Genomic DNA, 13666 nt, shown 5'->3' on the forward strand with positions numbered 1-13666 from the left:
AAGTTACATTTACATTTTTCTGAAGTTATCTTTACGGAAGACAAGAACAAACGGCCACGCAATATGCAAAACAAGACATTTATTCTTAGAAAAGCAGTCAGGTTTATGTACAGTAAGCCACAGACAAAGAGAAAAATCACATTCTGCCATCTTCAAGATCCTTCCAATGTGCCTTCTTTGACGATGACTCGTGCAAGATTTCGTGCAAGAGCAAGTCTCAGCATTTCCACTTTCATAGTCTCGACGTCATCATCCTAAAAGCAAGCACAGTTTGGGTTAGACTACTACACGCAGTAATGTGCTGGTGATAGGTTCTCTTTCTGGGTTTTGGAAAGGAAGGATGCAGGTCATTAAGAGGGAGAGTACGTGTGTATTTACCTGTTACAGGTACCTCCTAAGAAGAGCAAAAGCTACATTTCCTACTTTTTAGATCAACACAAGACAGCATTGCCAAGCCTTTTCGTTTTCTGGCAGCTGTAGAGGTTTGCATGTGCAGCAAATGGCTCCCTGTTCTGCGCCTGGAACGTTTCATAGCTTGAGCTGTTAGATGGCAGCATCTCAGCTTTTCATTGCCCATGTAATTTGCAATTATTTATCTTGGAAGAGCATCACAGTCCAATCCAAATCAGCAGCACAGTGAGGACTGGAAATACTCCTGTACTGGTTTTGCGTATATTTAAATATTTTTTGATGATGCCTCATTTGGCTGGCCTTTAAAACTAACACATACCAGCCTCAGTAGCTCAGGCTCTCCCTCTTTTCTGCCCCCACAGAGAAATATAAATTCAGAGCTTGCTTTCCCTGACCTTCCCCACAGACCCACTGATTCATTATCCAGTTGTCCTCAAAACAGGAGCTACCTGGAATTTCTGCTTATCCGACTTCCCTGCTGTCAGGTCTTCCAGGCATCGCATCAACTCGTAAGTCTGCTCTGCTGAAAATATGACCTGTGGAAATGGAAGTATTCACTGAAAATGATCAAGTTTAAGGACATCGCACAGTCTGAAAAGATAATGCTTCCGCACTCCCACAGATCTGTTCTGACCCTTTAAATCACAGGATCAGAGGATAATGCAGACTGGAAGTGACTTTGGGAGGTCTCTAATGCCACCTCCTGTGCAAAACAGGGCCAGCTATGAGGTCAGAGCAGGTGCTCTAGGCTTTATCCAGTATGGGTCTGTAATTGCTAAACTGTCATTTTCTTGATGGATCTTAAAGCAAAAACTGGGCTTAGAAGAAGGAAGCACAGTAGAAAAATCTTCAAGCCAAGTACCAGAAGGAACTGGATGCAGCATGTACTTAAATTATCAGTATGTACGTATTCTGCTGCTGTTTTCTTAAGAGTTGATTATCCTATCCTGGGTCCTGTGTGCTCCCACCAACAGGACATTTGGATAGCTGTGCAATTCTGGAACTGCCACAAACAGTTCTTTTGCACTGCAAGTGCAAGTCCTAACCTGGGGGCAGAAAGGGGGTCACCACTTCCACATACCTTGTCAGGAAGAAAAGAAATGGGGTGGGGGGCTTTGTCACCCGTGACCAGTGTGCTCACCTCTTTCTGCTCCAGCAGGGGAAGGGCATCTGTCAGCAGGGTCATCCAGAAGGAGCAAGGAGCAATGTGAGCTGTCATCAACATCAAAAGCAACTTGGCAGCTTCAGAGAACCGCTTCTCCCCATACAGCCGGTGGAATTCTCGGTACTTGCCTACGCACGGGTGTTGGTGAAGGGTAAAAGGCGTCAGTGTCTGTCAGACCTGCTCAGGCCTGGGCTAGTGGATGTTAGGTGGTCCGTGTGCTCCCATGAAGCCTGTGGTAGAACTATCCCCATCTGAAATGAGTCTCTAAAGCAGCTGAGTCTGGGGGAATGGGAATCTTGTGCATGAAGAAAGGTTAAAATACAGGCTGGCTGAAAAGGCAACCAAAAACCTGTTACTGTTCTTGGTGAGGTTAACTGTTTGAACCAGCCTGTTTGCTAACTGATACTGTCTGGTGCTGAGTGTTTTCAGGGTGAGCAACAGCACCAGTGGCTTGGAGAGACTGGTGGCGTCTGCGAAAACCAGGAACAGGAGGGGAGAGGCCAGGGAGTGAATGTTCTTTTTGATATTGCAGAGTATCAGGAGGTCTGAAAGGCTTCATTGTGTTTCTGATTGTTTAAATGGAAACCGAGATCTTTGTTGATGTGGAAAGTTCTGCTTTTGCTAAGAATTAGTTACATCACTATCCAGCACGTGAGAACTGGCTGAGGATGAAAGTGAGTTTTATTCTGCGGCTTTGTTTGTATCCACTAAACTGTCAAAATACTGAAAGTAATGATTCCCATTCAGATTCACCTTTGACTAATGCTTGAGCTCAAGATAGAGACATGTGAAAGTTGTCCAGCAAAAATGCACCTGATGTTTCTAAAACCTCCAAAGGAAAAACAAGCAGAAATATTTTCAGGCCTTTCAGGACTTTTTATAACAAGCAGAAAGGGAAGTAATTTCTCTATAAACGTAGCTTATAAACACAGTTACACAACTAAACTACAAATCTTTGGGGCTGATGCAAGGGTCACTGGGTGACACTGGGCATGCAGAGAGATGAGGGATTACCGATTTGGTAAGTCACAGTTAACCTTCTAAGCTTAATTTAGGATAAGGTTTAAATGAAGGAAATACAGTTCCAGTTTTGCAAGCTTGGACCAAACAGGAACAGATCAAATTCAGGATCACCTTCACTGTAATGCTGCTGTCAGCCAGAAGGGAGTCAGTCCAATTGCCAACAGCTGTTCCCAATTCCTATTAGATTTTGGCTCCAGTAATTGGGCTTGCTAACTAACTGCCACAGCTCCAGAGAAAGGTGCACTTTAGCTCCATTTCCTGTCTTGGTCCATTAATCAAAGGCCACAGAGCAGCTGCAGCCAGATGGGCAGGTTACCACGGCCCACACCTCTGCCAGCCAGGAGAAGGAAGCTGTGGTATGTGAAGGAAACTCGCTGGAGGCCCTCCGCTGTTATTTGGCACAATTGCTATAGTGAAAGGGAAGGAGAGATCTTTTGTTTGAGTGAGCTTGAAATTGGCATACTGAACCAACAAAAGTTGTTCAGATTTTGGAGACCTTTATGTAGTTAGTAAAACTATCACACTGTCAAAGTAACTTAAACCAGTGGTTTACTCTTCCAAGGAAGCCTCCGAAGGTCTTCCAGATTGCGTTTGCTAATATTTCAAAGTCTCCCTAGGTAGTGATAAAGTCTGGAAAAAGACTAAGAAAGGAGAAGCATACAAATGTCAGAACTCAAGACTATCCTGCTCAGAGCACTGCAGAACAGAAGCCTACTGTGAGTGCAGTGGTAAAGGCAGTCTCCTGGTAGCAAGCAGGCTGCATCCCTAATCACCTTCAGTCATTTGCTTTCCCCTCATCACTAAAACAGAATGTCGCCAGATGGAGGAAGAGACAAATCCAAATAATTCTGTGGAGTTAGCTATGTTCTAAATAACAGACCAGAAGGAAAACTGTAGACACTTCTCACCAAGAAATGTTAGCCGGTCACTAAGCAGCATGGATGGTCCCAAATTATCAATGAGGTCTAAGTCAGAGAAGCAACCCCTTTCACAATAGTCCTTAAGGAATCTAAGGAGAAAGTAGAACAATAAAAGCTTAGAGGGAAGAACATCATCCACATTCATTTTGTATCTCCTAATCCCTTCCCAGAAAACTTACTACACAACTGAGTTACATCTTAATCAACCTCCTGTGAGGGTTTCAGAAGACATCAAAACATTTCCTGGGAGTGCCAAATGAACTGATGTAATGTGCGTTTAACAGACACTATTCTTCTAGATTTTGTGGTAGTTGAGATCTATTCTTGAAAAGGAGTAAGTGAAGGAGGGAGCACAGGAAGCTGAGGCTGGTGGATGCATAAAGAACACTCCCAGGTCATAACAAAAGCTCTATTTTTCTGCTGTGTAAAAAAGTTGATAAGCAGTAGGAACAAAAACAATTCTAAAAACTTTTCATCTGTTTTGTCACTGCCTTCATTATGCTGCTGTTTTCAGAGCTGCTTCCTGTGATGGTTTTCTTTCACCTTCTGTTGAAAGAAACATAATGATTCCCACTCCCTCAAAGAATAAATGAAAAAAAAAAACCAGCAATCTCTTAATACTCCCTTTTTTCACTGCTGAAGATCGAGTATTGCCTGGCCATCTAACCAGAGTGTAATTTCAAAATTATACTCTAAGTATGCAAAGAGATTGGTACCTGCCTATTTCCAATTAGCAAAAAAATACATGACATGGATTGCTAGATTAAAAAGCATAATGAGAGTTGCCATATCTTTTGTCTAGGCCTAAGCTAAGTGTTAGCACCCTCTTCAGTTTTGTAACAACCTTCCCACCCATGCAAGGTCAGATACTGTGACAAGCTTATGCAAAACCAGGGACACAATAAAACTTTACTCTTTTTTATATATAATTGTGGCTTGAGATTTTTTGCAGAAATGGTGGCTTAAGTGGCTCCCACTGACTTGTATGGAGACTGGTTAAAAATAATCTGAATAAAGCACAGAAGGGAATTATCCTCCATCCAAATCAGTTCCCTGGTTCACTGTACAGCCCATCATAGAGCCATATTGGAGCAAGTGAAAGGGCAGTGCATGAGAGAGATATTGCCAAAATAAATGTTTATCAAAGCAAGGTCTAAGAGGATTGGACTGTTAGATAAAGCCAGTCTGTTTCACCTCTATCTAGATTTCATGAAGTAAAACAATGTGGAAAAGAAACAGCTGGGGTATTGCAGATGAGAGCACCCAAGGATGTAATTTTCTAGTCCAGAAGCAGGTACGTGGACTGAGGGAAAGACAATCCCAATCTGCCTGCTGCAAGGATCTTTTCTGGTCCATTGCAGAGTGGCTGCCTTTTCCCCTTCCTACCACCCCACTATAGCAGCAGTCATCTGAGAGCTTCCGACTCAGACTCACCGATCAGATATTAGTGTAGCAAAAGCCGCATCCTTAGCTCTGATGCTCCACGACAGGGCAGAGCCCAAGCGATTGTTCCGCAGAGCCTTCATGGCCATGATTTTACAGATGCTACGAACTTAGGAGAAAACATAGGAGAAGAGGGAAAGAATTAGTTTCAGTAGTTTCACTTGTATTTCTACAAAACAATGAGATTTAAAAATCAATCACCTTGTTCATGCATCTGTCTCTGCTCGCAGATCCTCAGCACTTTGAGGGCCTTCTGTTCTGTGTTAAGAGGTATCCGCTCAATATGAAGCTCCAAATATACCCTGCCGTATTCTGGACAGTGGTCAAAATAATCTACCCCCAGCTGCCACAGGCTGAGAGGGGAAAAAAAAAATCATCAAGCATTCCAATCATAAATAAGCACAACAGTAAAGCCACAAGGAGAATCTGAGTATGCATTAATAAGAGTTAGCTCTGATTAACTTAGTATTCAGACCAAAAATGGCTTTTACTTTCTACCAAATACCAGCTGCCTATTATACAACTTCGGAATACCTGCATCTCACAAGTGCTTTGGTACAAGTTGCTCTGTACCAAAAAGCCACAGTGGAAGGAGTAATTCTGCCCTGGTCAAAACACTTGATGGGTTCTAATAGACAGCTTTTATCTTTCATTCAGGAAAGGAAACATGCTAGTTTTGTACAATCCCTTAGGGACACCTTTGCTGAAATCCTAACAGTGGCTTCTATAAGTTTTGCCTTTTTACTTCATTAACATGTAGTTCCTTGTTTTGGCTGCCTTGATGTTAGTCTATCCTCTGAGTAAAAAAAAGTTGCTACCTGTGATGGGAGAAGAGTCCTGAAGCATACTCTAGCAGAAGGAATTCACGCATATTTGAACCAAAACTGGGGGGAAGAGAGAAAAGAAACAGGCATTACTATCGGCACCTCATTGGAAAAAACTGCTGGCTTTATTGCACAAGTACTTTTAACGTATGCAGCATGTTTTCTCATGGGCTATCTTAATAAGCTTTGTACCTCAGGCCTAAGCATGCAGGTCAGCTTTCTCCTGGGGGAGACCTGCCAAATATTTACAGCACTTAGCAAATATAACTGCAAGAAAGTGAAACTTCAAGACAATTCAGATAGCAAAATTCAATTGCTCAAACTTATTCAGAATGTAAGTACAGAAACTCTTTTTAGATAGGTTTCTCACCATTCCCAATAATCACAAACACTTGGACCCTTGATTATACTTCAGATAAAATTACTTTTTTTTTTTTTTAAATCCTAACACTGTACTGAGGCACTGTTGAAGAGCATGTCAGATTCATCCAGTCAGCAAATGCTTCTGCTTCTCAGAGCACCTGGACTGCCTGTAACTTCAGAGGCACATGCAGCACCTTTATCCTCCATCTTCTGTATGCTCCTTTTCAACCAAAATCCACATGCTATTTCAGTCATCCTTGCTGCTGGATGTCTGAATAATCAATGCAAATAAAAACTTACTAGAGATTGTGAGATTGCAGGAGTTTACAGTGATCCAGCAGGTCAGTCAGATGAGCCACAAACCACCAGTTGCTCAGGGCAATGCTGTATTTGAAGCAAGCAAAAGAAAAAAAACCTAAGCCTACTACTGCCAAGGAATGTGTCAGGTTTTTCACAGACATTTCTTACTAATACAGAAGCTATATTACAGTATAACATCTGGCTGCAATGTTCCAGACCTAATGGAATACTTTTAATTGCTGCCTGCTTCACGTATTTTTGCAAAATTCTTTGAAAGGATTATCAGGTGAGCTGTACCCATATCCTTTAAGCCAAATACTATTGGAGTAAATGCACACAGAAGCAATACTGTAGAACTAGAGAATCAAAAACCTTAAAACTCAACCTGCATTCCTTGATCACTTGATGCATCTCAAATTCAAAGGCTGCCATTAAAATCGTGTCTAGAGGCTCAGGGCTGCTTTCTCCACCCAGGAATAGGTCCATACTAGACTGTGGAATGAGATTAAAAGACAGGATAAATGCAGAAGTTGTGAGATGGTGAAAGAAAGACATTTGTTTGGATGTAGCAGCCTCGTTTAGGTTATTTTATGGGAAATAATAGGTCACTGCAATTGAACACATGAACAAAAAAAGGTTTTTCCTTATTTTAGCATAAGGAAACAGGGAAAACAGTTCGCAGGAACAAGACTGGTAACATTAGACACTGAAGAGACTGCGTCTTCAACAATTATTTGTCCACTGTGTCAGTCTCCCCGTCCACTTACAAATTCTAGGAAACATCTTACAGGTATGTAGTTGCTGTAAGATGTCAAGCCCCGCAAAGTTCTTCTTTAAATACAGTAACCCTTGTGCGCAAGAAACAGTGGAGAATATAAAAATAATTCTACTTCATGCCTGTGCGTAAAACCGCAGTTCCATTGGCTTCACAGTTGGATGGGAATACAGGAGTCGGGTAACCAGAAAGTGGTACCAAGTAGTCATGAGTTCCTTTTTCTCCAGTATGGCATCCTCATCTCCCAGCAGGATCTAACAGGAGAAAAGCATAGGAGTAATTCTGCAAATTCAGCAATGTACACAGCTGCACTGTAACTCTTCAGAGGCATTACTCCCATTTTGCCAAGTTGAGAATTGAATCAAAATTAAATAACAAAGAACAAAGATCCTTTTCAGAGCCTAGTTTCCTCATTTTCCCCTTATGGCCTTGGACACAAAGAGAAAATGATCTGCCCAGGCTTGCAAAACAAAGAACGCTGTACAAAAGACTGGCTTGAAATCTCCTGATTTAATGAACGGATCATCCAGCATATTACAGTTACTTATGGCTACACAGGCTCCTGAAATACACAAGGATGGATCCAATACTTGTCCACAGTTTCCTTCCTTCCTAGCAAAAACACACCTTGCAGATGGATTCCATGTGGGAATTGGACGCAAAAGTTCCATCCTGTAGATACCGCTGACATTCTTCATGCCAGTGCTGCCATTTCAGCTCCATCTCGGTCAGTGTCTGAGTGTTGCCAAGCTGAACAGAGGTAAGATACATAAAATAAAGAAAACACCAAGTCAAATTACAACAGGCGCTTGGGCTGAACTCATAGTCATTCATGCTAAAAAGCTAAACACAGGGCTACCATCAAATTTTTCCTTGCCCTATAAGTGTATTTGAAGTGTCTTTACCCAGCTAAATAAGGCAAAGGATCTTAAGAGCATCCCATGAAAGATTACCATGATGCAGCTGCAATTTTTCCTCCACAAGGAGATCACTGCAGCAGAGGGGAATTTTGCTGGCAAAGTCTTCAGTAAATATTCTGTACAGGAGAACAGTTCTCAACAGGAACTGTTTCAGACAACTGGATAACGCATCCTGCTGCAAAAATTATCTTTCTGTGTTGGTTTGTCACCTAACAGGTTTTTGCCTGTATGGTTGGGTCTTTTGGGCAATTCAAGAACAGAAATATTATTATTGTGAAGGATTAAGACTGAGATGTTTTAATGGTCAACAAATTGTGATGTTACAGGAGCCACAGCAGAGATGAAACAGACTGGACTAATACTGTCATCGCTCTTATCTCTTTTCCCAATGGAACTGCATGAAAAAAATCCACTTTGTACATACACTGGGCATGGGCATCTTCTTCATCAAGTCATCCAAGATTTTGTACATGTTCACCGACGCGGGATTGGCGCTGGCTTCCTTGGAGAGCAAGTGCCGTGCTTCATCCATTCGGCCTTGCAGCACAAAGACATCCACCTGCAAAATCCACCTGTCTGTGAGCACCACACCGTGCAAGGCTACAAAATACCCAGGAAGAGTATCAGAGGGGAATTTTAACTTATGATTTAGGCAAGTTAAGTGGAGTTAAAATGCTTAAACTGTAGGCCCTGCTAATTCAAATACACAGTGTAAGTCTTGACCTCTATGGAGCATGAAAGTGAAAGGATGGGAATGAGGGGTAGGATGATCTTCTGAATGGCTTCATCTTAAAACCTGTATAGGCAGACAGCAGCAGTGTCCTAGGTATCAGTTCCTAAGATGTAGTCTAGTGTTGAGTGGGGAGGAGGAAGGCAAAATACATAGGTGTGAATTATCATTGTTTAAGAATCTTATAGGTGACTATACTCACCACATTCCAGAAGAGCTCGTGTTTCGATGGATTTTCACTGCTCAGAACTTCACGGACCATGTTGTCCACATCACAGACATGAAGTCGAACCCAGTCAAGGAGGCGAAGCAGAAGGGGACCAGCTTTATGCAGAGAAGATTTCACTGTTAGTTCCCAACTGTTTGTTCCCAAACTGCTATTTTACATGCTTCTAACCTTAATGGTTTGACAATCATTAGATGAGGTTTACTGATGGGATTTCTATCTGCCACACTCAAATTACGAAGGAATGGAGTTCCTTAAGTAGCTGGGCTGTGGGAGCACCAGGCTGCTGACAGATTTGTGTGGGAAATTTTAGACGGAACAGCAGCGGAGTCCAGCAGAAAACCCTAATGAGTTACTTGAAGAAACAAAAGGTGAGTGATTCAGATCATAAATCTCACAATGCCAAAAGACACATAGAATGTTTCTGTTTAATTTAGCATCAGCTCGTTATTATTAACTGAATATGAGGAGGAAATCTGGTACTAGGTGTTTTTCTTCAGATTAAGTAATCTACAATTTGTGAATCTCTCTTCTGAATTCTGGGACTGTGAAAGTAGCAGATTTGTTTGCATAATTCCATTTCCTTAAAAAATTATTTACTACTTTAAAATGCTGGTGTAAACAAACTGACTTCAAAAATTGCATCCTAAAGTTAAAGGAGTTGCGTCAGAGAATGCATAAATGTTAGCATCAACGTATTTGACACTTAAAGATGTGTTTATGCTTAAAAGTCAAATTGGCAACAACTTTTGATATCCCTCTTCTTCACTACCTTTCTGTTAAAAAGACAATTTAAATTGTAGTGAACTACACATGAGGGGAAAAAGAAGGCAAATCTAATAGCTTGACATAATTCAACATGAAGAAGGCAATTTACTGAGGCAGAAGAGGTATTAAAAGGCTTGTTGACACTTGTTATATCTCTAAAACATATTAAAATATGACACAATGGATACTATACACATTTTAAACAAATAAATATGAAAAAAAAAGCCCTTCAGTCTTAACATCAGGACAGTTTACTGCTCACCTGCAGCTGCTTCAACAAACAGAATCTCACACAGGTTCCAGATCAGCTCCATTGCAGAGAGAATAGAAACCTGAAAAAAGCAGGGCCATGCTTCAGATTTAGTAATTGTTCCAGTTAGGTTTTCTTAACCACACAAAGGCATCTGCTGTCCATAGCAATCAGTTAAGCTCAGTTCTTGCAGACAAGAGAAGTGTCATACTGACACTTCAGAGATACCAAATAAAAGACAGAAACAGGCCGCAACTTCTCTACGCACATTCAGCTTAGAAAATATTGAAGCTGTTTGTGTATTGAAATGCAATGATAATCTGTCATCAGTGGGCAATACTAAATAGTACAGAAAGTGTTATTTTCAGCCTTTTTGCTCTCCTAAGATTTAACAATACAAACAGCAAAGAAAGAAAGAAAGGCCAATAAAGCAACATCAGTGCAGCTAATAGGACAAAACTACTGTGAGCAATGTGCTCTTCCCATAACACACTTCTAGTGTCCAACAGTTCACAGTGAACACCTAGAGCTTGCTATGAGGCTCAGATGTAGTTGACTGGAACCTGAGTGTTTGAGAGGTAAAGTTTCAGACAGGCGAGTACTGGCCCACAGCTGGCTTTAAGATGACAAGAAAACATCACACCTAATAATACTGAAAATATGTTTAAGAAATGGCAGTGAATCCAGATGCTGGTCATCTTCTTATTGTTTTAGAAGTACAGGAGCCAACTATTTATTCCCATTTATTCTTGGTCACAAAACGCATCCAATGTACTAAGCCAGAGTTAAATCTAAACTGCCTTACTGCCACAGTGTTGGTCTTGATGAATTTACTAGCCAGTGATTCATGTTCAGTTGTGGCTACATGACAGGACTGCAGATTACCTGAGTGCTATACTGGCTGTGCAGGGCAGGGTCCCGGGTTGAAACTAAAGAAAGAATAAGGAAAGACAAAGAGTAACATATTTACCCTTCACAGCCCTTTCTGGGCTCATAAATAAAGACAACAATGCCTGCTCACTCATGAAGCAAAGACCTAAGTGAGTACACACATGGCAAAGCAAACTTTTATATAAAACTTCCTAACTTTTTTTTGTAAATCCTGTGCAAATCTGGGTATGGCTACAAGGGCACAGATGGAAGGGAAGAGTAAAATCTCCCACTTTTTGGTGGGAGCAAGCTGTTAATTTGGACTCAGTTTCCAATAAAACTGCAACCTGATATATGAAAAGGCTGCAAGTCCCCAGAAAATCAGTTAAAACATAGTGAGGGGAAAAAAAAAATTTCTGACCAGATTTACAAACCAGCTTGGAAATCTCCCGGATGGAAGCGGAGTCTTAGTAATTACTGAAATCTATGCATGCTATTTTACAGTAGTTGCAATAACAGACAATTGAAGTACTACTTTTATAATCACAAATGGCATTTCCTTTTATTGCAGTCAGAGAACAAACAAACTTACTAGCTGCCTGGTGCATGTCCTCCATACAGGCTCTTATCACCGATCGGTAGTTTTTACTCACTTGAACCAATCTGCCAAACACAAAAAGGCTTCGGTTAGAGAGAGCTGCTTGAGGTTTAGTCTCATGCCTATTGTTCACTAAAGCCTCGCAGGTTTCTCCGCAGCAGTAGGCAGCCCCGGTACCTGGGTGAATCCAGTGGGGATCAGCGGGGCTGTGTGCGGTGGTTGTACGCACGCCGGCTATATGCAGGCAAGGGCGCTGGTCAGCACCGTCACTGGAAGGATCAGGGCCTCGTTTTGTAAAATTACCCCAAAGCGGTCATTTTTTCCCTGCACTGCTGCTGCTTACCGCAGCTCTAAGCAGCCTGGTCAACGGCATTCGCCTCGCTGGGGGCACTTATAGGTGAGAGGCGTTTGCCCAGCTGGAGAAGGAGCAGCGACGGCGGCGGTTTCCCGCGCCCCATCCACTCACTGCGCTTTCCTCGACTTCCCCGCCAGCTCCTCCTCGCTCCGCTGGAGGCCGACGAAGATCCCGTGGGACTCGTTGAAGAGTTTCCGCAACGTCTGGATGTAGATGTCCTGATCCCTGCGGACCACGAAGACGCGGGAGGAGCTCGGCCCTCCCTCCCCGCTACCTGCAACACAGCCCGTCAGCGTCCCGGCCAAGAAGCGCCCGGCCCGGCCCGGCCCGGCCCTGCCCGCCCTCTCCCCGGGCCGGGGACCCACCTCTGCGGCCGAAGAGGGTCTCGCACACCAGCACCTCCGCGGGGCCCCAGGCGAAGCACAGCTGCCTGGCGGACGGGTCCGCGCCCGGCACCACCTGTGAGGGGACGGCGGCCCGTCAGAGGCGCCCGCGGCCCCCGCACCCGCCCGCCCGGCCCTGCCCTGCCTCCCCTGCCCTCCCCGGCCTCGCACCATCAGCGGTGGCTCCGCGTCCAGCTCCTCCATGGCGGCGGCGGCCGCGCTCCCCTCACCGCCTCCCGCCTGCCGGCGCGCGGGGAGGCCCCGCCGCGGCTGCCCGCGCCGCTGCCTGCGCTGCCCGCGCCGCCGCCCGCCTCGCCCCGCAGCCCCGCCGCGCTCCGGCCCTTCTCCGCGCCGCTGCTCGGCCGGGGCTGAGACGCCGGCCGGGGTAAAGGAAAGGCGAGCGGCGGGTCTCCGCCCGTTCGGGGCAGGCGCCGGCCGCTCGCCCCGGAAGCGCCGCCGCGCTCCGAAGGCCCCGCCGGGGCGGGAGCGGGGGGACGAGGCCGGCCGCTCAGGCGGGGACGGGGACGGGGCAGGCCGGGCTCCGCTCCGCTCCCGCCCGTAGCTGGCTCGGCCGCTTCCCTGAGGCCGACCGCGGGTGAGCCGCCGGAGCCCCGTGGCTGCCCCGGGAGGGTCGGTGCTGCCCGGGGGGGGTCTCTGAGCGCCGGCTCTCGGGCAGGGCCCAGCGGCCCCGAGGCTGCCCCTCCGGACCTCGTACCCGGCTGGCAGGGCCCGGCGGGGCGAGGAGGGGAGGGAGGCCGCCCCGTCTCCATCTACTTCGTTTTCTTGTCTCGAGGGTGTAGGTGCCGCGGGGATGCGGCCCTGGCTGCGGGCACACCGCGATCTAGTTGCTCGGTCAACGTGGTCTTTGTGTTCACTTCATTGACTCGGTTGCCTTCTAATAACCAGTTTCTCCTTTATTTCTTTACGCACTTCAGACACTTGAAGATAGATGAGCCTCCAGGTTGTTGAAGGTGACATTCTCTGGAGTAGAGTTGCTGGACCTCTCGGGCAAGCTCATTGATAAAGCTGATTAATCAAATTACACGCTTTGTGACTTCAGTGGGTTGCCTGCAGGTTGGAGGAGGACTCGTAATGAAGCATTAGATTAATCACAGCAGGTCGGGGAGACATGCTGGCAGGTGTCAGGAAGAACTCTGCTCTGCCTTACTTACTCAGGGTCATGAGATTTTTTTCCCTTCTCTGTCTGGCAGGGGTCAGGGTGGGAGTTAAGACCCCCTAGAGACTGGGCAGAATTTGCCTGCTGAGGCTGCTGGAGACTGCCCAGCCAACTTTCTGATAACTCTGGGAGCTCTGGTACCAATGGAATTGAACTTGAGTAGCC

General features: G+C 45.0%; 1 protein-coding gene across 1 annotated transcript; it reads right to left on the bottom strand.

The window, feature by feature from the left end:
* Positions 1–64: 64 nt before the first annotated feature.
* Positions 65–12650, bottom strand: NUP85 (nucleoporin 85). The gene is made up of 19 exons (XM_069799102.1): positions 12496–12650; positions 12307–12400; positions 12053–12215; positions 11581–11651; positions 11004–11047; positions 10131–10200; positions 9077–9198; positions 8569–8703; positions 7852–7974; positions 7347–7478; positions 6835–6941; positions 6450–6533; positions 5781–5846; positions 5164–5315; positions 4954–5071; positions 3508–3608; positions 1553–1704; positions 861–947; positions 65–254 (listed from the first exon to the last, which is right to left on the bottom strand). The coding sequence occupies exons 1-19, from the start codon at positions 12526–12528 to the stop codon at positions 153–155; spliced, it is 1956 nt and encodes a 651-aa protein (XP_069655203.1). The 5' UTR covers positions 12529–12650; the 3' UTR covers positions 65–152.
* Positions 12651–13666: the final 1016 nt, after the last annotated feature.

This window comes from Haliaeetus albicilla, chromosome 12 (assembly GCF_947461875.1).
Source record: "Haliaeetus albicilla chromosome 12, bHalAlb1.1, whole genome shotgun sequence".
NCBI classification, from domain to species: domain Eukaryota; kingdom Metazoa; phylum Chordata; class Aves; order Accipitriformes; family Accipitridae; genus Haliaeetus; species Haliaeetus albicilla.